Here is a 26,070-nt window from a genome sequence, read left to right as displayed (position 1 = left end):
ATTATTACTTTAGATGAGTGGATTTCCTTAAGGAACCTGCAATACATAAATGTGAATCTTCACTCGGAGTCAAAGTTTTGGAATTTAGGACTTCTCCGAATCAATAAAGGTTTACCTGCAGAAAAATGCATCTTTTAAGTGAAAAATTGAATAAGTATGGTTTGTCATTAGAAAAGAATAATGTTTGTTTAACAAATAATGGTGCAGCAGTTAAGCAAAAAATAGGCAAATTAATACCGGCTGCTCAGCAGTTGTGTTTGGCCCATGCAATTGGTTCTCTTATACAAAAAGTAAGAAAAATTGTGCAAATATTCAAATATTCACCATTAAAAAATGAGGTACTACAGAATTATGTAAAGCTCGAATTCCGTAAAGAATACTCCTTAATTGCAGATTCCAAAACTAGATAGAATAGCCTATTAGCAATGCTCGAACGTTTTTACCAATTTAAGTCATGCATTCAAAAATCAAATATAGATTTAAAACCTAATATAAACTTTACAGAAACTGATTTTAAAACAGGTTCAGCTACTATCTCAGCAATTTTATTGGTAAAATTAGCTGTTGAGTCACTTTGTTGCAAGGATACTAACTTAATTTCTGTGGATGCAGCATTGGCATTTATGTTTGACATGTGAAATTAGGTCATCATTGAACATAGAATTTATGAGTGCTTTAAAACAGCGTATTATTGCAAGAAGAACACAGTTGTCCGATTTAATTTCTTATCTGCATAAAGGTCTAGAAGATGATATTAGAAACTCAAACTTATTAATTTTCAACTTTCCACATGCATCAAAAGCGAGTAATCTCATTTCACTTTTGGGCATTGTAAATCAGAAGGGACATTGGAACCAAACCACTGCTGTTGAAGAACAAGCCCAGGACATTCTTCACTTTGAGGTTAACGAAGTTGAGATTGACAAAGGAAAAAATTCTGAGAAATCAATTAAAAAAGACATGTACAAGGTTATTTGTAAACAAATAAACTATAAGGTTGTCGGGTTTTGTGTTTAGATTTTTTAAACCTTATTTTAAATTTGCTTGGAATGAATGATTGGCTTCCAATTCAAGAAGGATTATAAACATTTAAATTTTACCTCAGCTAGTGTGCACAGCATATAATATGTTGTCTACAATAGAAATAATTGCAGTATGTTTCTAAAATGTGAGATCTATTGACTCAATAGAAAAATATTTTGGGAAAGTGGTTTCATATCATCTAGTTTTAATGATAGATCTTTTCCAGTCAAGCAATCAGAAATTCAACAATAATCGTTATTCACATGAAAAAAATCAAGACGAGTTTTCAGAATCATTAATAAAAGTAGTTAGCCCAGAAACCATTTATTCATTGCCTAAACTTACTACTGATCTTTTATTTTTCAATCTTTTGTATTTGTCCCACTCAATATTTTTTTTGTCCCACTCAATACTTTTTTTGTCCCATTCAATTAGTAGTTCTCAATGAATAAGACAAATGCTCTTGTCCAATAAATTGCTTCTTTTCTTTTTTTTTACCAATAAGTATATGCAGAACTGATTTTTTGTTTTAAAAGTGTGAGAGTTAATAGTTATCAAACTGTTTAAAATGCTTTAAACAACAATTAAATTTTGTTTTAAACAAAAAATGTTTTGAACAACAACAAAAAAAAAATTAAATTGATTTTTTGTTTTAGAAGCGTTAATAGTTATCAAACTGTTTTAAATGTATAACAATTAAATTTTAAATGTAAAACAACAATTAAACAATTTTATCAACTTAAAAAAAGCATTTCTTGAAAACTTTCCCATTCATTCAAGGTTCATAAAAGGCTGCATAAAGAATTGTCCAAATTTACTGCCAAAACTAGGAATACAATATTAAAAAAAAAGTCATAATAAATTCGATTGGATATAAAAGAAAAGTTGATGAAATTGAGCAGGATAAAAATTTTATTAATTTTTTGTTAGATGAAACTAAAAAATTAAATTATTACTATAAAGGAAAAACTGAATTTTTTAAAAGCTAAAAAAAAAAAGGAAATGTAAAAAATATATTATGAACCACAAAAAAATATAACCAATCAATCTAAATTTATAGTTGACAGAATTAAACAAAGCTGCTGTTTGTATTCATCTAAAAAGAACAATACAGCGAATAAAGGTTTATAACATTTTACAAACACTATTTAAATTATCCATGGAACCAGAAGTCAATATAACTTCGATATTTTGTTGTTATTTAGTAAAGGTTTAATTCAAAGTAAAATTTAGCCTTCAAAAATAGCCTTTATTTTTCATTTGTTAATACAATTTTACAACAAATCCATTAATTATAATAACAAGATTTAATGATTATCAGGATTTAAATTGTTGCTTTTACTTTTTGTTGATATTCAGATATTGATGTTTCTTAATATGTTGTGTAATGGTAATTATTTATTTTCAAAAAATTTGCAGACTCTCCAAAATTTTATATAGTATCCCAGACTATATAAACTTTCCAGAGAATTTGTGTTAAGTTTTTCATCTTTATGTTTAAAAATTGGGGTTTGCACAAAAGTTTCTGTTACCTGATTTCATGAGTTATGTGAATCTTTTTCGAGATCTATCTTTTTTCAAAAGAAACACTAGAAAGTTTAATGGCCTCTAAATTTTTGGCTTCAGTTGGAACATGTCATTTCTGAAACACTCCATGTTTTATTGAATAGAGCAGAATTTAAATTTAATTGTTTATATTCATTTAATAAAAACAATACTGCAGCACCATGTTTGTACCATGATTTTTTTTTAAATTAAAATAGGATAATAGTTGTTTATTGCATACTACAGTTTTTACTTTCGGAACAGCTTCTTCACTGTCATCACTTCCAAAATTTCATTTTTTCTCAACTAATTATGGAGTGGCTCCGTAATGGATGCAATCTATATAGTGGATGCAATCTTATATAATGGATGCAATCCTATATAATGGATGTAATCCTATATAATGGATTGCAATGAATGAAAAAGATATATAAGGATTGTAGTTTTTTTCTGCTATACTGTTTTTTTCTGCCATAAAGGTATATAAAGATTGTAATAGTTAGTCTGTTTTTTCTTTTTTATGTTGGTAAATAAGTTGTAAATAAATTTCCCATATTAAAACTAGATATTTTAATTAAATTTATATATATATATATATATATATATATATATATATATATATATATATATATATATATATATATATATATATATATATATATATATATATATATATATATATATATATATATATATATATATATATATATATATATATATAGCAATCGGTGAGCAAATTTCCTGACTTAAAATAGTTTTTCTGAAAAACTAAAAATAAAGAAAAAATAACTGCTTCCCCACCCTAATCTTTAGTCAATAAAGGGACACTCTAATGTTCTACCTAGATTGTTGATGTAAGCCCTCTCAGCTCCCTATATTAGTATGATATATTCATATTGATTAGCTAAGTATGCAATATCAAGAAAAAAAAACACTATTGCTTAGCTAAGTAGGTTACCATCAAAAAACTACCACTTACTACCACATGTATAAAAACTATTTAAAAATGAGTAGTTTTTGAACAAATATTATGTTGTAATACTTTATAGTGATTTTTTAGAATAAATATTTAGTAAAAATATTTGATTTACAAATTTCTTGAATGGGGATGTGTTCCTTGGTGTGTCCCTCTAAAAGCCAAAACCAGTTGTTATTAATTTTATATTCTATTTTCCTCTGTACTGTCTTAAAATAAGGTGAAGAATTCAATCACATCCAAGTATATATATGGTATAACATTGATGAAGAGTGTTATACTTTTATATTGTAATCGAGTGAATCATAAAACAGTTGCAAAAGCCTATTGTACAAAAAGAAACATTTAATTTATAGCAGATTTTTTGACAGTGCTGCTAGAGGGAGCCCTTTTATTGCTTTTTAAACTTATTCTTTTAGACAACTTCTTCTTTTTAAAGTGAGCAATTATCATATTTACACAAACATTTTTTGCTTCTACATAGTTTCTATATCATTCCTACGATCTTTAAGATTATAAGCCATTTGGCTAATGGAAAATATTTGAGAAAATTTTCTTTTATAGCAAAGTTACATAATTGAGCATTAGTTTACTTGATTTGTTGACAATAAGGCTTTAAATTCTATTACTTGTGTTCTTGCTTTTCGAATATCTGATAGCATCTCTACAAGTTATTTGTATCAATTGAAATGACTTATCTAATCAGTAATTTAAACCTAGATAGATCTGCTTCCAATTGACCATCATTCATTACTTTTTATATTAGGTTGCATTAATTTGGAGATTTTATTTTATGCTCATCATTTTTTTTCCCTTGTTATGCTTAATAATTTTCTTTGTTTTATTTAATAAGTTTAACCATAAAAACTTACAAATAGATATATTAAAAGTGTTTGGGAGTTACTATATTATGAAAGTAGTAAGTGTATACACATTTATGCAATGTCATGAATTTATGTGATGTCGTGATGCCTGGATAAATAGGCAACAAAAAAAAAGAACACGAAGAAATTAAACAGTTAAAAAACTCAAACAAATAGAAAAATATATAAAATGCATAAAAAAATAAAACAGAATAAAATAACTCTCACTATTTGAAGTTGGTTTAACTTTAACTTAAGTTTTATTTAAACAAAAAGTATAAGGAAATGTAATAATGTAAAAACAGATCAATATAGAGTAGGACGACATCCATAAGAACATGTAAAAAATGTTTTTGGTTGTATATAATATTTAATAATAGGGCAACTTAGACTATGCATAGTCTATGTTACCCTTTTTTAAATTTATTTTTCATCCATTGCTCAAACTTTCTTCATTGTTTCGTCATCTGTCAAAGCTTTTTTCTTGAATTCTTCCATTGAATTCTTCAACTAAAGAATTCAAGAAAAATTCAAGACTGAATTCTTCAATTATTACATTGTTTTTTTTTAGATTTGTGGATATGTTTGTCAGAGGCATCAATTTGTTACATAAATGTTTTCATTGTAGATTCTAAATCATTTTTAATTAAAATGTGTGTTTAATAGTGTTGAACAAAAGAATTTATATCAGCTTGTGTCAAACCATAATTCCAATTGCTGAAATATTGTACATAGTGTACATAGCTATGTACACAATGCAAAAATACTAAAATTTATACAAATTAAAATTAACAATGAACTTACAAATTAGAATGTTTTATAATAAGTACTTTAGGCATAAAAGTTTTTTTTTCTACTTAAGTTTTTTTGTTTAAAAGTTTTTGATAAAAAAAAATTGTATGGTTATAACGTTAATCAATACTTTTGGAACATGAAAAAAATATTGTCATGATTATTTAAAATTTAAAACATAATGTAAATTTCAGAGCTTGATTGCAAACAGATTTTTAAAATTTGATTAAGTAAAAATAAGATATAGTTTTAAATTTTTTTAGATTATGTAATTCAAATGTTTTAAAACTTTTCTTTACAAAGTTGAGAGAATTTAAGCTTTTTTTACTGAACACCTACTACTTAATTTACCAAGGACAATGTAGAATTACATAAAAGATTTGTATTTGATATCACTAATAATGTAAAACATTTTTGTATGGGTGAAAGTTTTTTTTGAATACTGCTAGTTTATTATTTTAGTTATGTATGCATTTACAGTATGTTATTTATATTTAAAAAAAAACATAGTAGATGAATCTCTGTTTTATAAACTAGATTATATAGCAAGGAATCAAAGATATAATCACTGTAAATTATTATTAGTAGTATTTATATGATAGATTATATTATGATTATATATATATATATATATATATATATATATATATATATATATATATATATATATATATATATATATATATATATATATATATATATATATATATATATATAGTTCTATAAATTGTTGCATTTGGGAGTAAAAATGATTCTTATGCCAACAAATACGTCACTTAATTACTTTTGACTTTTTTCCAACATTTCCGTGTTGTCAGAAAGTTAAAACCATTAATTTAATTACAAATTAATTGTTTTTAAAAAAAACGCAAAAACTGAAATTTAATTGACCAGAATGTTTTTAAAAATATTCTGAATGTTTTTAATACTATAAACAATGTTTTTATTTTTATTTTTTTTAACAAAATGTTTTTATTTTTATTTTTTACTGTAAATCATGCATAGAGTGTTGCTACATCGACTATCTTATAGCCTGACTCGCATTGGAGTGCTGCTACATCAATTAACAAATAGCCTGACTCGCAACGGAGTGCTGCTGCATCGACTATCTTATAGCCTGACTCGCAAGGAAGTGCTGCTACATCAACTGAGGGTTTGGTTGGGAGAGGCAGTCTATCAATAATAAAAAAAAATTCTAGTCTTGCATTTTAATTTTTACTTTCTGTCAACAAAATACGGAAAAACTTTCTGACAACCAGTTAGGAGTTGCCGAGCAAGGCCGCTGCGCGGAGAAACTAAGTTGTACGTGTATATATATATATATATATATATATGTATATATATATATACACGTATATACATATATACATATATATATACATATATACATATATATATATATATCCTTATAAATAAGACTTTTTTTAATTTGATTCTTTTATCTTTTCAAAACATTTGTTACATTATTTAATTGCATTTTTAATGTATTTTTTATTATAAGGTCTTTATTAATTTAACTTAATTTTACTAATTTGATTTAAGCATTTTATTATATTTTAACTGATGATGGCTATGATATAGTCAAATCATGTATTTATAAAATAAATGATTTTAAGAAAAATTAAAAAAATTGTCTTATTTATTAGAATATTTACTCATTTTGTGCTGAAGAGAATCTTTGGATATATAAATATTTACATATATATATATATATATATATATATATATATATGTATGTATGTATGTATGTATGTATGTATGTATGTATGTATGTATGTATGTATGTATGTATGTATGTATGTATGTATGTATGTATGTATGTATGTATGTATGTATGTATGTATGTATGTATGTATGTGTGTGTGTGTGCGTGCATGTGTGTATGCATGTGTGCGTGCATGTGTGTGTATGTGCATTTGTATGTGTGTGTGTGTGTGTGTGTGTGTGTGTGTGTGTGTGTGTGTGTGTGTGTGTGTGTGTGTGTGTGTGTGTGTGTGTGTGTGTGTGTGTGTGTGTGTGTGTAGTTATATACTTTATATATAATTAATTTTTTCTAAATGATTTTTAGTTCCTAGTGCTCCTCCACTCAATTTTGTTGTTGCACCTTTCAGTTTTTCATCTTTATTATTATCATGGGATAAGGTTGAATATTCAAAAAGAAATGGATTTATTATTTCTTATAAATACTCATGTAGCAACGAAATAAATACTTGGCACACTGTTGATAACAATACATTTCAAGTAATAGTAGGCAACCTAACTTTGAATACAACTTATAATTGCACAATTACAGCATGTACAAAGATCGGTTGTGGTGTTCAATCATCTTTGTTTAATACAACTTTAAATGGATGTAAGTTGAATGTTTCTTTATAATCTTTAAATGTTTTTGTGATGAGCTTATTATTGTTGCTATTATTATTGTTATTGTTGTTATTATTGTTATAAATGTTGGTATTATTATTTATTATTATTATTTGAATTTTTACCTCACAAATCTGGACCACCCTAATATATATATATATATATATATATATATATATATATATATATATATATATATATATATATATATATATATATATATATATATATATATATATATATATATATATATATATATATATATATATATATATATATATATATATTAGGTGGTCCAGATTTGTGTGGTAAAAATTCAAAATATGTCTACATTCTCTCCACAAGCCTAGTTTTGTTTGACTATGCTTAGAGAATAACCATACAAAAAATTGGACCAATCTGAACAGTTTTAGAGGTTGCTATGATTTCATCATTTTTTTGACAATACTCAATTTTTAAGAATTTATACAAATTTTCGTGTAATATTTGCATAATTGAACATCTATTTCAACACTGGTAAATAAATTAATGCTTGCTGAAAAGCAGATGCTATATAAATTCACTTATATATCTAATATTTTTTAGTTGTCTATAACTTGGTGCCCAATTTGTAATAGGCACATGTCTGCAGTATTTCAATAAACAATTTATAACGATTATTTTTTTATTTCCGGTAACAAATATTTTTATTTTCTTATACTTAATATTCTTATATCAACAGATTCATCACCACTTATGGCAGTTACTACAAGAAGCTCTGCAGAGGTATGGCTCATTGGGAAGGCATCTAAGCAGCTCTCATCATCAAGATTGACAACAAATGGAGATGTCCTCTATTACCTTCTCTTTCATCATCTGGAAGAGCATCTCACAATAAAGGAGAGCATTCATCATACAATTCAAGAGCTGATTGTTGTGTGGAATAAGGCAAGAATCCCAACGCAAAGCATTGATTCTGGTGAAAGAAAACTTCAGAAATTATATGATTCCTATCAGCGTCTAAAAAAGAATCGAGCTACAGACCTAGAAAGCTGTAGAATTAAAGAACAGATGTTAAAGGACACACATTACGAGCTTTTTGACTTGGCAACTAAAACTGCAATGGAGAAAATAATTATTGCTGAAGATAGGCAATTTCTTGCAATGCAGAGAGAAGATGTTACCAGCTGCAGCGTGGCTGGAGTTGGTATAAATCTACTGGCAAAGGAAGCTAGAAAGAGAGCTCGAGATCAAGCATTTAATGCAAGGTTATCAAAACAGCAACACTCCAGTGGTCCTGTCTCAGCCAACATCAGCAGCTCAGAAGACAGTCAAGACAGCAATGATGACCTGAGTTTTTAGATTCTGTCTTCTGCATTGCAATCTATTTCTTCTACACCAAAGCCAAAACATCTGAAAAGTATTGTGTCAAGCCCAGAAGTTGCTGGAGCTATGTTTGTTATTGCTTCAGTGGTTAAAGCACTTGGACATCCTCTTGCAGACTTAAGTCTCAAAGTACAATCAGGAGATCTCAAATGTCTACTCGTAAACAAATTACTCAGAATGACAAGACAACTTTTCCATTGAATTTCCATTGCTTCTACACTGGGATGGGAAACTGCTTCCAGATTTTACTGGTTCAAAAGAAACTGTGGACCGCGTTGCAGTGATTGTAACTGGAAATGGTTTGGAGAAATTGCTAGCGGTTCCAAAAATTGAAAGAGGAACAGAAGTGGAACAAGCAGCAGCTTGCTTAAAGATCTTGGATGATTGGAAAATTCGAGACAAACTTCAGGGTTTAGTCTTTGACACAATATCATCCAACACAGGTATTCACAAAGGAGCATGTATTAAGTATTGGTTGCCGCCACGATGTTGTGGAGGTTGTTCTGAGCAATGTCTTTACAGCTCTCTTTGGTGGAACAGGGGGACCTGAAGTTGGCTTGTTCAAACAGTTTCAAAAGAAGTGGCCATATATTCAGCAAGCGAGATTCTCTCCAGCTAAAGATGAGCTCTTTATTGGAAATATGGAAGTCCTTCGAAAGGAAATGGTAGCATTCTACACCAAAGCCATCGACGTAAAGCAACCTAGGGAGGATTATCTTCAACTACTTTGGTTATGTCTGGTCTTCCTTGGGGGAGGCTCTGTTGGTGCTGAGATAACATTTTGCGCTCCAGGAGCAATGCATCATGCTCAATGGATGTCAAAGGCCATCTATGCTTTGAAAATGGTACTATTTCAAGATCAGCTTACTCTGACTGTTCAAAAGAAAAAAGATCTAGTAGAGCTTGCATTGTTTGTGGGATTAATTTATGGACATTTTTGGCAAAAAGCTCCTCTGACTGCAAATGCTCCGTTTAATGAGGCTCAAATGCTGAAACAGTTCCAAAAGTATCCAAACCGCACAATCACTGTTGCAGCTTTTACTTTGCAAAAATGCAAGACCTATAAGATGTTTTCCTCAGAACATCTTATAGGTCTTGCATTTTTTGATAGTCGGGTTGATCTGAATGTAAAGAGGGCCATGGTAGTTAATCTCCAATTGCCCAAAACAACTCTAGCACTGAAGAGATTAGATTCCAAGAATACTGACTTCATCAGACTAGAGACATTTGTGACTATGAGAACCTATAGTTTGTTCGAGTTGTTGAGCAGTACAGGTAGAGAAGAGACCAAAAACTTCATTTCAAAAGATCCTAAATATTGGGAAGACAATGAATCATATCAGAAGTTGGCAGAGAGATTTCAAAGAATGTTAATGACAGCGTGGAACGTGGAATTGCATTAATTCGACAGTACAAAGAATCGATTACAAAGGATGAAGAACAAAATCAGTTCCTACTTCGTTTTGTTCAACATCACTGCCAGCTATATCCTACTTCATCCAAGGCAGCCATGTTGGCGAAAGATGACAAAATTGTTGATTAATAAACATACATTTTTCAACATATTCACAATATTCTTGCTTGATATTACATTTTTGTTTAAAAATTACAAAACATTGAAATACTTTAATGAAAATTGATCAGATGATCTATATTCATTAGATACTTTGCAAGCATTCACATTTACCTGATTTAAATTGTTAGTTTCTTTAACTTTTAAATTTGATATTAAATAATAGTGAAAACTTAAATTTTTTGATTTTTTATCATAGTGTTCAAAAAGTCAAAACTTATAGCAACCCCTAAATATTATCAGATTTGCTTCAAATTTGGCTACAATATTGCAAATATTAATAGGAACAAAGGCAGCCTTGTGAAGAAATGAATTTCAATAATTTATAGTTTTGGACCACCCTAATATATATATATATATATATATATATATATATATATATATATATATATATATATATATATATATATATATATATATATATATATATATATATATATATATATATATATATATATATATATATAGTATATATATATATATATATATATATATATATATATATATATATATATATATATATATATATTTATGTCAGTAAGTAAAAGTAAGTCAGTAGAAGTAAGTAAGTAAAGGTAAGTAAATAAGTAAATAAATTGAGTTACTATAAATAACTATAAATTAAAAATATAATTTAGCAACCACTTGCACAAAAAAAAAAAAGATTTCTCTGAGTATCTTTAGTATATAAGCAAAGAAGAAAAACATAAGAGTAGAAAAAAGTGCTGGACAACATCTGACGTCCTACTAATGAAATTGTTAACACTAGACTTTAAGTATTGGTGGTCAAGACTAATATGATGGTTACTATACTTTCAAATAAAAATTTACTTTTTTACTTTTTAAAAAAAAACTATTTTTTTAAGTTAATTAATTATTATTTGGGTGCATATTTTTGAGTTTTATTTGCATTTCTGATTTTAGGCTGTTTTGTTTTTTTAACTTTTAACTAGTTTGTTTAAAAAAAATAATTTCAGTTCTTTTATTTTAGCACCAGAGGAAAGTGCAAACATAACTTATATCCATAACATTAACTCATCATCAATTAATGTCAGTTGGAATGATATCTCATCACCAAAATGGGGCATACACGAAAATCAATTATTTTGTTTAGATATAGAGAACAGTTCACAGATTGTAATAACAAAATGTGTTGAGTATGTTGAAAATACTCTAAATATTAAATTTATTATAAACATTTGGTTTCATGTAAACAAAAAGTTTTTTATTTTTATATTAATTTGTTTGTTTTATGTAATGTTTTTTTTTAAGTTTCTTTGTTTCTTGCATAAAGTTATATTTTGAGTTGATGAATTTTGCTTTACAAAGATAAAATAATTTAATATAAAATGTATTATTAGATATGTTGGTAAACATAATATTATAATTAATGGACTTGATCCTTATACAAACTATGCAGTGTTGGTATATTGCAAAAATAAAGTCGGAGTTGGGTTCAAAGACAATAATAAAAAAAAATCAGTTTTTACAGATGAGCTACGTGAGTTTGAATCTTCTTTTAAACAACTGTTTTTTTTTATTATAACATTTTTTTCAAACAATTTTTTTGAATTTATTATCACTTTCTTTTTTTTTTCTTTTTTTTTTTTTAAATAAAAACTGTGAAATTGTTAAAAATTGTCATCAGCATGTTTAGAAACTTTGTTTTAATAATTAAGTAATTTAAAACTATTTAAATTTATTTTTTTCTAAATAAACTTTATATAAAAAAAAACAATTAACTTATAAATATTTATTCAGAAAGCATCAGCAATATAAATTCCACTTCTATCACTGTCATTTTTGTCACATGTCATTATCTTGTGAATTACTAAGTTCTCAATTATTAAAATTAAATATTAACTAAAAAGTTTAAAAATAATGTAAAAAGAATAATTTTATTAAATGAACAAACTGTACATTATGGTTTATGATGTTTAAAAATCTTGTTAAAAGTCATGTTTTGCTAATATCAAGAAAATAATTGTTATTAATATTGTTAGATTGAAAAGATTTAACCTATAGCTTAAAAAAATGTAAATATAAAAATTAAAAATAAAAATTTAAAAATTGTAGATAAAGCAGGTTCAACTACATTTACATTGCTTTTTGAAAATTTTCTAGAAGAGAAAGAACGTCATTAGAAGAACCAGCCCAAATATAAAAACAGTATTCCATACAGAAGGAATAAGAGATTGCATGGAATGTATATATGATTTCCACGAGAGGTCAGTAGTGAAAGATAATCCAAGAAGACATAAAGTAGCAAACTTAGAGGTAAAGCAGAGGAGTAAGAGAGTTGCCATTCATCAATATAGGAGTGTCAAAAATATTATGATAGTTGTTTGCAGTACTTTTAATAAATATACTTTTTTTGAAGAGTTAAGTTTTGTTAAAGTTAAAATTCAAAAGTCTTTGTGAATTTTAATTTTAACAAAAGCTTTGTTTTCAAGCAAGTTATTTTGTGAAAAAGATGAAAAAAATGATTACAATCAGATATTAGTCTAATTGTAATCTAGTGAATCCAAAGAAGTAGTACAACGTAAAAGATTTAAAAAGGTCATTGCATGGTGGTAAACACCTAAAAGAGGACAAGGAGAAAATACACACAAGCTAGGGTCAGAGACAAGACACAAATCAAGGATTTAGATTAGAGTTGTCTTGAAAAAAAGTATCTGAGTAAGAGATTGAGAAATACAGAATTTACGAGCTTTAGTGTCATCAGAGTCAGTGGTGTTAGAGCAAGGGCATTCAGTGTGATAAGGATTAAAGTCACTAATTTTAACTGAAGCATGAAAAAAAAGGGTTTAGTCAATTTAGTTAGAAATTATATCTTAAAGAATGCTGTCCTGAAAAGTAGGAGAACAATAAAGTACAATGAGAAAGGTAATTGAGTTATGAGGTTCTAAGAAGAAGCACATAAAATAATAGCAAATAGAGCACAAAAATAGGTGAATTAATGCATAAGTATATGCCCAGGCCAAGTATGAGCTATGCCAAGATTATATGGAGTCATTGCTAATCAAAGAATAATAATTGTCAACACTGAGATCTGAAGATAAAGCAGCCAACTTTAAATTAGTCTGACAAAGAGCAAATTAGTCTGGTGAGATTTGCAAATGGTAAGATTTAACTGATAAAAAGTTACTTCAAAGACCACAAGCCAGTTACTAAATTATAGATAGACTATGGTACTCCTACTATGGTTATGTGAGCTATGCAGTTGCCACAGTTCTACTAACAACCTAAAGCTTTAACTAAGAACTCCTTATGTGGTTCTATACTAAAGACTCCTTAAAAAGCTCCTATTTTTAAAAAATTGATGTGACCTATTGCAATAAGAGAGAGGTTCAAACATTGTTAGAGTAGATAGATAGATGCTAGAGTTGGTCTAACTACATTTGCAATGGGTTTTCGGAAGTTTTCTAAATAAGAAAGGACAAATATTATAACAATATAATAGATTTAAAAAAATAGATTTGTTGAGGAAGAGAATGAAATCAGGATAAAGAAAATAGTATGATATAGGGAGATAACTATAGTAGCTGTTAACTTTGGATTGGACTTTATATATGGTACCATGAAAGTTCGGTAGGTTCTGTATATAGGTATGTCAAAAATAATCTAAACCCCTTTAGCTATAAAAAACTAAGCAACCTGTTTTCTAAATTAGAACACTCCCTTTAAAAAAAAGTAACAATAAGATTAAAATGGAAATGGTAATAAATATAGAAAAGCTTAAAAAAAAGAGTTTAAAAAATTATTATGACAATCTTTTATTTTATTAATTAAAAATCATTTTAATTAATAAAATAAAATTCATAATAGTTGAATTATGATAAAATCTTCATAAAATACAAATGTTTAACTTACTTTAACACAAGTATACATATGCACAGAGATATCACTATTTAAAAATAAATAAATATAAAATGTTCGGAGGTATAAGATAAAGAAAAAACATTATTGCTTTTGTGTAATCATAATTTATGTAGTGGTGGTAATAAACTTCTTCTTAGAATTGTGTTTATCATTTAACCGGCGTTTCGAACTCAGCACCATTTATACCAATTTTATAAATTAAAAATCATTTTAATTAATAAATGAAAAGATTTTCATAATAGTTGATGCTAACTTGAAAATAAATAGATTGTAACTATATATTTTTGAATTACATTTAAAAATATATACAAAACTGTTTCTTCAACCCTTTAATTTTATCACTGATTAAGTAAGGAAAACTTTATAGTTCCAGTCAAGAAATCTTTAGACTATTTTGTTATATCAATGCAATATCATGCTTGCAGCAACTTATAAAATAAGTTTATGTTATTACTTGCATCTTAAGTCCCATTGCATTAAACACTAAAAACCATTTGACCTACAGCAGATAGTTTACACAGTACAATCAATATAGAGTTAGTGCAAAATTAGATTACCTAAAGAAAACCATGCAAAAAAGTTTTTAATTGATGGTGCACATGCATTTTTTGAACTTTTAAAATCTCTCAAAATGTAGAAAAATAAGATGGTCTGCTAAAAAAAATACAAAATTTAGCTATATGGCATTTTATTTCAAAAATATTTGTAAGTGTTCCAGTTTGTGCACTGTTTTAATTTTGGCATCACTACCCTATTACTTTAAAGGTAATATTACCTTAAAAGCAATAGGAAATCAGCATCACTTATGGTGAAGAATTAATAAAAAAAATGTTGTTCATTTTAAGAAGCTTCCAGAAAAATAGCTTTAATGATGCCATCATTAAATCAAATCAAATATATGTAGAGATTAGTTCACTAATTGTAACACAATTATAACAATGTAAAACAATATATTTTTTCTCAAATTTTTTTACGAATTTTTTCCAAATAGTGAATTCTTCAAATGGAAAAATTTTTTTTTTTTAAATCAAAATTAATCAAAGATTTTAGATTTTTTAGTTTAGGTTTTTAAGTTTAAAAAAAAAGTGTGTCTGTACAAATTTTTTAAATTTTGTAACATAAATGAGTTTAATGATAATAATGTTAAGAAGATTTTCATGAAACCTGTTTTACTGTTTTAATTTTTATTGTAAACTAATGGTATTTTTTTTATAGTTTTATATTCAGAAATTTGAGAATATAAAAATTAAAAATCTTTATGTTTTCAACAAAAATAAATATTAAATTTAAACTTAATAAAGTAAATAAAGAATAAAATACAAGAAATAATAAAATCTCAAAATAATCACTAAATTTCTATATGTTTAACCTAAGTTTACATAATATTTTAAATCTGTTTATAAACATTTAAATTTTAACAAGAAAAAACACTCTACTCTTTTGTAGTTAAGATAAATGTTTGCAATGTACAAATATAAATTTTTTTATAGTATTATGTTTAAGTTTAATGTTTAAAGTTGCGAATTACTATAAAGTTTATATATTTTATAATATTAACTTTTTTCTTAATAAAAAAATATTTTTAAAAGTAAAATATATTTTCTTTATAAACGAAAAAACCATGTTTTTTGTTTGAAAGAAACTCTTCTTGTTGTTATGGTGTTTTCTTGTTGATTTTTGCTTTTTATTTTTATTATGTTTTTTTCTTCCATTATTGATGTTAACAAGTTTTAATTTTATTTTATTGTTGATCGCTACAAATCACACTTTTTAAATTATTTTAGCTCCATTGGTTTCTCCTAAAAATATATCAGTTGTTTCAAATAGCACAAACAGCATATTGTTACAATGGAAACCTCTTGACCAAAATGAGTACTATGGTGTTTTAACAGGTTATAGTATTATTGTTAAAGCTGTTTATTCAGAATCAGATTTTGAATTACAAAGTAAAAGAAAGAGACGTGGTCTTGACACGAAAATATATAATGGAAGCTTGCTTTTAGAATGGTCAGTGAATTTTGATTAGATTTTTTTAGAAAAGATAATAAAACCTTAACAAATCTAAAAAAATAAAATAGCCTAATAAATAACCTTAATAAAATCTAAATAAATTTGTTTTTATTAACAGAACAACCACATAATAGTAACAGCTATTATAGAAATATACAAATTTTGTATAATCAAAATATTTGTAGTGAATTTGATAAAATCATAAAGTTTCAGGTATAATTAGAAAAAAGACAAACAAAAATTTCAAATAAAAAAATAGATTTTTGTACAAATAAAAATGAAAATTTTGAACTTAAAAATGATAGATGTTATTATACAAAAATAATTCCTGTCCGAACCTAAACCATAAAGTTATTATACGAAAGCACATATTTTATATGCATGTATGTATTATAGAGATGTACACCTGGTAGCCAAATTATTTGCTACATAAGTTAAAATTATCATAATTAACATATTAATCATTAAAATCTATTTTACATATTCTTGATGTTTAATGATTATATTAGTTTCTTGCTTAAATAAGCGTTTATTTATTTTTATTTTCTTTTATATTTTTTTCCATTAAAAAAAAATTAAACGTTTACAATTAATGCAATTTCGTACATTTATTTTATTTCAGTATGCTAGACAGTGTTGAGTGTTGAAATTTAAAATTTTCATATAAAATACTTTGAGGAAGTTACAAAACAGTAACTAAATTTGTAATTGGTTTTAAGTGTAATTTTAATGTTTTAATAGAGCAAAGAAACTGAATTTTTATTTCTGGCTTTTCCTATAAATAAAATTACACTTTAGTATAAATTAATTTCAGAGTCGCAAAAATACTAAACAGTTATTTACTGTTGCATTTTGCTTGTTTTTGCATAAACTATTTTATCAAGGCTAAAAAAGGATGCCAAAAATATTTATAAACATAACATAAGCTACAAATATTTGCAATAAGATAATTTTTTTTTTTAATTGCAACGCATTCTAGAAGCCTGTTCTAAACAATCAAATTTAAATGATTTTTTATTAAGACTCAGGGATCTAAACAATCTAGTAAGTAGGGGGTGGGGATTTTTAGATTTTTCTTGATTTGGTGGATCCAAATCATCTAGTAAGAGGCAATTTTAAGGTTTTATGAAGGTATTTATACATTTTTAGTTAATTTTATATATACACACATAGATACATATACATATATATATATATATATATATATATATATATATATATATATATATATATATATATATATATATATATATAATATATATATATATATATATATATATATATATATATATATATATATATGTATATATATATATATATATATATATATATATATATATATATATATATATATATATATATATATATATATATATATATATATATATATATATATATATTAGTTTTATAATGTCTTAATCAATGTGAAAAACTATGAAAAAACTATGAAAAAGCATGTTATATTGGTATCCATTATTAAAATTCACATCTTATAATTTTATTAAACTTTTTTAAACACCCTACCTATAGGCCTAATTAAATTTTTCTTTTACAAACAACATCATTTTCAATCTTTTATGTCTGTGTTGAATACAAATTGAAGAAAAAATTATATAGTTGATCATCAGCATTTTTTAAATATTATGCAGTTGATCATTGGGGGTAATACTAATATTAGTATTATTATTATTATAGATAAGGAACAAAATATGACCAAAAATTGAAACCCTGTGGTACCCCAGTTGTCACTTGAAATGATTTAGCATGCCAGATTTTATCAAAAACTTTGATATAAAAAGGAGCAATATTCCTAGATGTATAGCTTTCATATATTGCAAGATAGAACCTTTGTGTTAAATCAGTCAAGCATTCAAGTAACAACTCAGTAGAACAAGAGGTTGGAAATCCATATTGATATTGTGGTACAATAAAAAAGGAAATAAAACATATCATAAAAAAAACAATGAAACAACTTGGGATGTTTAAGGAACTAGATTGAAAGTGTCATTTTTAAGTATCATGGTTCACTTGTTTGTTATAAAGGGCTTTTTTGATTCTCTATGAAATTTTTAGTAAGTAGAAGCTAATCTTATGGTAACTGACTTATTTATAACTCAACGTTTTTAAATATTTACAATTTTTGTTTAGTTAAATTTGAATCTTCTCCAATATAAGGAAGTTTAAAATAATGAAAATTTTTAAGTTTTTCAAACACAATGAAATATTCTTAATGTTGTTAAGATAAGAACTATAGGTTCAATCAAGACATTGATTGAGAGAACATGTGTTTTACAACTTTAAAGATTTAAAACCATGACCAAGACTGAGATTAGTCTTTCTTTTTTTTTTAAGTTGAACATTTTAGAAGACTTACTTTTATGAAAATAAAGTAAAACTAAAAAAGTTTTAGTATTTCGATATGTTTATCTTGTGACAGATATAAAAAAAAGTTGTGTTAATCATAGAATTGGTTAATTTATTTAAAGTTCAGTCTGAAAAAGAATTTTTTGATTTATGATCTGAAAAGCTGAATAATTGTTGTTAACTTGACATTTATAAAAAACTAGTTTTTTACTCTATTATACAACTTGATCCATTTTGACTGATAAGGGAGAACCCATAGCAACACCATCAATTTGTTCATAATTTTGAAAAAGAAAAAGAGTTTGAGATGTTGCAGAGTAAAAAAGTTTTTTAAAATCACATTTACTATTTTTAATATATATATATATATATATATATATATATATATATATATATATATATATATATATATATATATATATATATATATATATATATATATATATATATATATATATACATATATATATATATATATATATATATATATATATATGTATACATATATATATATGTATACATATATATATATATATATGTATGTATGTATATATATATACGTATATATATATATATATATATATATATATATATATATATATATATATATATATATATATATATATATATATATATATATATATATATATATATATATATATATATATATATATATATATATATATTAAAAATAGTAAATGTGATTTTAAAAAACTTTTTTACAAATAGGTAAACATACCTATTTATTTGTTGATGTAACAGTACTCTTCGCATGTTCTACCTATTTGCCAGTTGATGTGTGCAGCCATTAAAGATAAAAAATAATTAAAACCAATAAAATAAATATAAAAACATTCAAAATGTTTTTTTGAAAAAAATAAAAATGTTTTTATTGTTTTTAAAAACATTCCATTACTTTGCATTTTTGTGACTTTTAAAAAAAAAAATTTATGTAGAATTAAATTTCTCTATTTAAATTAATGGTTTTTACATATGGTGTACTTGATTTTGTCTTCTTTAAATACAAAGAGTCTTTAAAGGATGTTTTTTTACCTGAAAATGTAATTTAAGATATCTAAGTATGCATATATATATATATATATATATATATATATATATATATATATATATATATTATATATATATATATATATATATATATATATACGCATACTGAGGTGAGCAGTGTAATGTCATACTAAATTAGGGGGCTGCCAGTGGTTTCCTTACATCCATCCGCTTAATAAATAGGGAGAATATGCTCAATCAAAGTAATAATTAGTTTACTATTGGAGCAACAAAATACTACAAGATTTGCTAGAATTACCTGATTCTGCAATTAATTGGTATTGTCTAGATTTTCATAAGTTTTTCATAGGTCATGATTGTGTAAAAGAACAGCTTTTAAGTTTGGTATGTCTATAAATTCTACATTTTTCATTTGTGTATTTAATTCCAAACTATTTTTTTAAACCACTTTTATCATGACAGTATACTAAATCATCTTTTTTACTAAATCATTCAATTCATCCTGTAAAACAACTGAGGTTTTAAATTTTCTTTGAAAATAATAAAAATTATTTAATCAAATTTATTCAATCTGCAAGTGCTTCAAAAGTAACAACTTGTTTACAACCAACTAGATCATGTGTGTATACAATCGATCAGCCGAAATAATATAACATGCAACATAGCATTGTTGCAAGTTGCAATATGTTATGTAAATAATGATTTTTTAAATTTTGTAAATCAAAATTTAAAATTTATTTTTTAAATTTTTTGACTTTTTCTTTATCATTTTTTAACTCACAGTACTCAAAATTAAAAAAAAAAAAAAAGCAAGATTATTCAAAAAAGTTTTTTTATTGTTTTAGTTTTGTTACTAAAAAATATTTATAAATTATAAAAACTATTTAATAATTTTATAAGTTAAAAATTAAAAAAATAGCTCCTTTAATACCCAAAATAAGACAGCACCATTTTCAAATTGATTTAAAGGTTAAAGTTTGTTAAAATATCTGAACCTCTATTTTTAAGATTGTATTCACTGTTAGTCTTTAAACTTGGGTGACATACTGGATTTTATACTGGAGACTACCAAAATAGGCAATATATACATTAGTTACATAGAGTTAAATACATAGAACTAGGTGTAAAATAAAATATATTTCTGCAACAAAGTGATTTGTTGCAGAAATTTGGATAAAAAAAGCAAATAATTAAAGTAATTTAAGTTTTAAGTGTTGTTAACTTTAATAAGTGTTGTTAACTCTAGAAATCTGTATAATCAATTTCAATGACATTTTATATTTCATTATTATTAGGCAAACAAATTTAAACAATCCTAATGCAACACTCTTCAACATCACAAACTTGTTTGGAAATACAATTTATATTATCAACATATCTGCTAACACAAAATACCAAGGAAAATTTAGCTCTGGAGTTCAAATCAAAACCAAAGAAGGAGGTTTAAAACATTTTTAAAAGAATTTCGAATTTTGAAGTCTGATTTTGATTATGTTAAATTAATTAAAATTGGCTCCAAAGCTTCGTTTAAAAGTATTTTTAAAAATAATTGTATAGTTTAAAATTTTTTAAAGAATTAAAAAAACAATTTTAGTTCCTCTTGTATCTGCTGTCAATCTACAATGTGATATAATAACTTACTGTTCTATTTTCATACGTTGGCAACCAACTCCACCTGGGTACCTTCAAGGTATACTTATAGGCTATACATTGTCTTATCAAAAAGTTAACACGAAAGAAATTCAAGATGATTCATTAAATACAGAGTCCACTAGTTATAAAGTAATCAATTTAGATGCATTTACTACTTATAACATAGTATTAGTTGCTTTGACTAAAGATGGCGGTGGGAAAAATTCACAGTTAGCATGCAAAACTGATGAGGCAGGTAGGTATCTTTATTTTTTATAGTTATAAGGCAAACAGTATTTATTGATTTGTTTGATTTCAAAAAACAATTTTATGACGTGTTTAAGATTAAAAAAAAAACTATTTATCATTAATTTTCATAAAAAAAAATTGAAATATGTCTGTAAATGTCATAAATGTATTATTTATTTCTTATTCTAAAGTACTATTGATAGATTTGATAAATATTGATAGGTTACATAAAAAGTCAGATTTTGCATTTTATTTAAGTACAATCTTTTCAATCTGACAATAATTTTTAATTTAACACCTCTGAAAGTACCTTGCTCAACCAGTTTTTTTATGCAGCGGCCATGTTAAATAAGGTTAGTGTTTGAGATTTTAGGGCTGAGAGAGTTTCAAATAAAATATAAAATTGAAAAATTAGTAGCTGCCACATCTGTTGCAGAGCCCATTGAAGCATTGGGGAGGAAGGCTTACAAATTTTTAAACAAAAAAAATTTCTAAACGTTTAAATCAAAGTAATAATTGGTTTACTATTGGGGCAACAGAATACTACGAAATTGCTACTGTATACTTAATTGAATGCATGCTAAAACAATTTCAAATTAATTGAAAATCCAATGAAAGAAAAGTAGGGAAATTATAAGAAATTAGTTATAAAAAATTTTACATATTATTCAAATGTATTAGTGTATTATTTATGAATTAGTATTTTTTTGAGTTCAAAAATAATTTTAAAACCTCATATAACTTCATATAATTTAAAATTAGGCTGTTAAAGCATGATAATTGGTTTTTAAATTTATATAGGTCTATGATTTTGTTTTGACTCAAATTGTTTTTTTGTTATTATAAAATGATTCAATGCAGTTTAGAGCTTATTGTTAAATATATATTTATATAAGCTCTCCCTTCATAAGCAAGAAGTTCAGAGTTTAATCCATACTTTGTGCCTGGTAGTCAGAGGGGTAGAAAGAATTTTTTGGTGTTCGAGATAGGTAACTTCCAGACATGGAGCAAACTCCAAACATTTATATGTTTATACTTATGTCAAATAATGAGGGTTTGCAAAAAATTGCGATGATTGGAGGCTGGGAACAAAAAAGCCCCAAAATTTTCGCCCCCCTGCCCCAAACGTGAGAGCAACAAGTTGATGAAGTATTTTTTGTACTATTCTTAACTAGACTTATATTCATCGATAAATTTTAAGTTTCATAGTATTATCTATTAGCGTTTAAAAATTATTGCTATATAAAATGTGCAACCCCCTCAAATTGAGGGGGGTTTAAACTTTATATGGTCATAATTTTTGAACGCTAAAATATTTTTAAATGAAATCTAAAATTTATCGATGAATATAAGTCTAGTTAAGAATAGTACAAATAATACTTCATCAACTTGTTGCTCTCACGTTTGGGGCAGGGGGGGCGAGAATTTTGGGGCATTTTTGTTCCCAGCCTCCAATCATCACAATTTTTTGCAAACACTCATTATTTGACATAAGTATAAACATAAAAATGTTTGGAGTTTGCTCCATGTCTGGAAGTTACCTATCTGGAACACCAAAAAATTCTTTCTACGCCTCTGCTGGTAGTACTGCACTCAACTTGTATTCACTTTTTGCTCAATACTACTGTGTTCACTTTTTGTTCCGAAATTCACTTCTTGGAGGTGAATTTTTGAATAAAAGATGAATAAAAGTTTTACAACTTTTTTTATTGTTCAAATGTTGTTCAAATAACCAATTATGGAAAAAATGTAAAAAAAAAAAATTTTTTTTTTCTGTTTTTTTTAGAAAAGAACTAAGAAACTTTTCTTTTTTATGAAATATTTTTTATATAAAAATATTTTTAATAGAATAATTATTTCAAACTTTAGATAAATTTGAAATCATTTTTTTTTCTTTTCAGTACCTATAAAAGCCCCTACTGGTTTAACAGCCACATCATATTATTACCCAGATAAAACAAATGTTTTATGGATTCACATAAAACAAAATGATTGGAGAGGAAGACCTCTTGGTTACACGATAGCATATAAGCTTCTTAAACAAGGAGATGTAGACATTCCTGATCAACCTTGGGTAATGGTCAATATAACTTATACAAACCAATCAATGTACCAACTTGAGAACTTACAACTATATTCTCAGTATTCTCTTAAAATAGCTGGTTATAATAGGAAAGGTATTGGATCGTTTAGTGGTGTTATTAATTTTGGTAAGTTTAAATAAATTGTTTTTTTAACCATATTTCATTTTAAAACCATTAGTAATATTCAATAATGCATCATTATATTCAGGGTTGCGCAAATCTGGACTTTTCTTAGAAATCCCATAAACACCTAGTGATTCAAAATCATGGCTTTAAATAACATTCGTAATAAATATAATCAAAATTGGTGAATAAAAATGTACTATTTATTTCACTGAGTTTTTAAACCATAAATAACATAAATATAATCAAACAGTTTAAAAATTTTTACAGAAAGTTAAACATACAAAAGTTATAACTATCTATCAACAATTTATCCCCCATATTGGTTTCTAGTTTCACTACATTTTTTATTGAGATTTTGAGTTTGTTGTTTGTGAACTATTTTGAATTTATTATTTATTTTTCACACTTTTTTCTAACTTAAATCTGGTGCAAATGTTGCTCTTAAATAAAAAACTTTAGTAATTGCTTTTCTGTCAATTTGTGTAGTTTGTTCAAATTTTTTGTGTAAGAGTTCCACCATGCTATGCTTCTAGTAGTTTTATAATCTGATGGCTTCACTGAGCTGTTTAGTTTCACAAATTCCAATTCAGATCCTAAATTTGCGAGTGGGGCATATTATATCTTGCAATCACCAGTTGAGGCTAGATAGTTTGACCCAGAACTTTACTGTAACAAGTATATGAATCTTGGAGCCAGACTTGAACATCTTCTTGTTGGAGGCAATCATATGCATGATCAATGCCCTAAAATAAATCCACTAAGTACTTGTGTAACATGCTTTCATCTACATCAAGATGATGCAGCACAGTTGTGCAGTCATTGACTCTGGATAATTTCTGTTAAACTGTCAGTTATTCAGAAATTGACTGATTGTGTTATTTCTTCTACATTGAAATTACTCAGAAGCCTTTAACACTCCAATTTATGGGTGTATATCTTTGCAGAGTTGTTGCCCGAATGGCTAATAATTTTATTAGTAACCTCTTGTAAACGTTTTATGCTTTATTTGGTCAGCCTTTACATCATAAACCTGAAGTTGGAATCACTCAAAACCTTTTTCTACGTGTCTGCTGATGTACTTTACGCCTCCCTGAAAATTTTTCATAATTATGTTAGCTGGTATCATTTTGACATTTTGATAAACAATGTGCAGTGAACTTAATTACTTTCATTAATTGATTTAATTGGCGATTCAGCATCGGATGGAGTGTTCTGTTAAGTATTGAATTTACTAAAATTTGATGTGGAGGGTTTCCTCGGCAGAGTAATTTCCATATAAATATCTTCATCTTTGTTGCCATCTTCTTCTGCAATATTGTTGTCAGAAAATATCTGCTTCACAAACTTGACTGCTGTTTGCTGATTTTGATTGTATTTTCTCATAATACAGAAGTGATTTTGGACTCTACTGCCACTCTGTAACTACTTCTTACTCACAGTAATGCAAGATATAATTTTAAATTTTTCATAGCAATTTTCTGGACAAAATAGAAAAAATTGCATTAATTTTGTATGCATTAGTTACCATTCTGTAGTTAAAGTCTGTTGTTCATTAAACCCATTTGTTATTTTTCTTGTATTTAGGATTGTTTTCCAGTCGTGTAACCTCAGGTTTTTTGTTCTGCTCATTTCTTACTTGAGTTGACGTCTTGCTTTATCTATACTAGTTGTTCACTATGATTATCAGTAGTTAGGTATTTAAAAATTTTTTTGGTAGCAGTTTTTTTCTCAGTGAAAGAGGAAAAAATTCCAGACTACTAAGACACGATTAATGAGAAAATAATAAAATAAATAGTATAAATTAAGATATTATATGAGAAACTGTTTAATAGTAAAATAAAGAGTATAATAATATAAAGAGTTGAGTTGTATATAATAAAATAAAACTTTAAATAAAACTTATTAAAAAAAACAAATAAAGATCCACAATAATAAATAAAGAGTCACTGTAAGGTTGTCAGGAAGATCACTATTGTAGATAAGAAACAAAATAAAACCAAGGATAGAACCTTGAGGTACCCCAGATTTGATAATCTCAAAAAATTTTCAAGATACGCTATATGAAACCAGCTTATGGTGAAGACTAGCATACCAAACTTTATCGAAAGCTTTAGATATGTCATAAGCAATAGCTATTGTCTTGCCACCTCTATCTAAAGTACAATAGAATCTTTCGGTCACACCAGTTAGCAA

The 26,070-nt window shown here is 26.0% G+C and overlaps 1 protein-coding gene across 2 annotated transcripts in view; it reads left to right on the top strand.

Annotated features, from left to right (window-relative positions):
• Positions 1-26,070, top strand: part of LOC136087586 (uncharacterized) — a 144,847-nt gene that overhangs the window by 99,536 nt on the left and 19,241 nt on the right. For both annotated transcript variants that reach the window (XM_065810785.1, XM_065810786.1), the window contains exons 13-19: positions 7,268-7,552; positions 11,493-11,658; positions 11,863-12,002; positions 16,168-16,390; positions 21,082-21,227; positions 21,381-21,674; positions 23,569-23,877. In XM_065810785.1, the coding sequence (XP_065666857.1) occupies positions 7,268-7,552; positions 11,493-11,658; positions 11,863-12,002; positions 16,168-16,390; positions 21,082-21,227; positions 21,381-21,674; positions 23,569-23,877 (1,563 nt within the window). The remainder of the gene's footprint in view (positions 1-7,267; positions 7,553-11,492; positions 11,659-11,862; positions 12,003-16,167; positions 16,391-21,081; positions 21,228-21,380; positions 21,675-23,568; positions 23,878-26,070) is intronic.

Source organism: Hydra vulgaris, chromosome 11 (genome assembly GCF_038396675.1).
Source record: "Hydra vulgaris chromosome 11, alternate assembly HydraT2T_AEP".
NCBI classification, from domain to species: domain Eukaryota; kingdom Metazoa; phylum Cnidaria; class Hydrozoa; order Anthoathecata; family Hydridae; genus Hydra; species Hydra vulgaris.
This window is presented reverse-complemented; position numbering and strand designations above follow the sequence as displayed.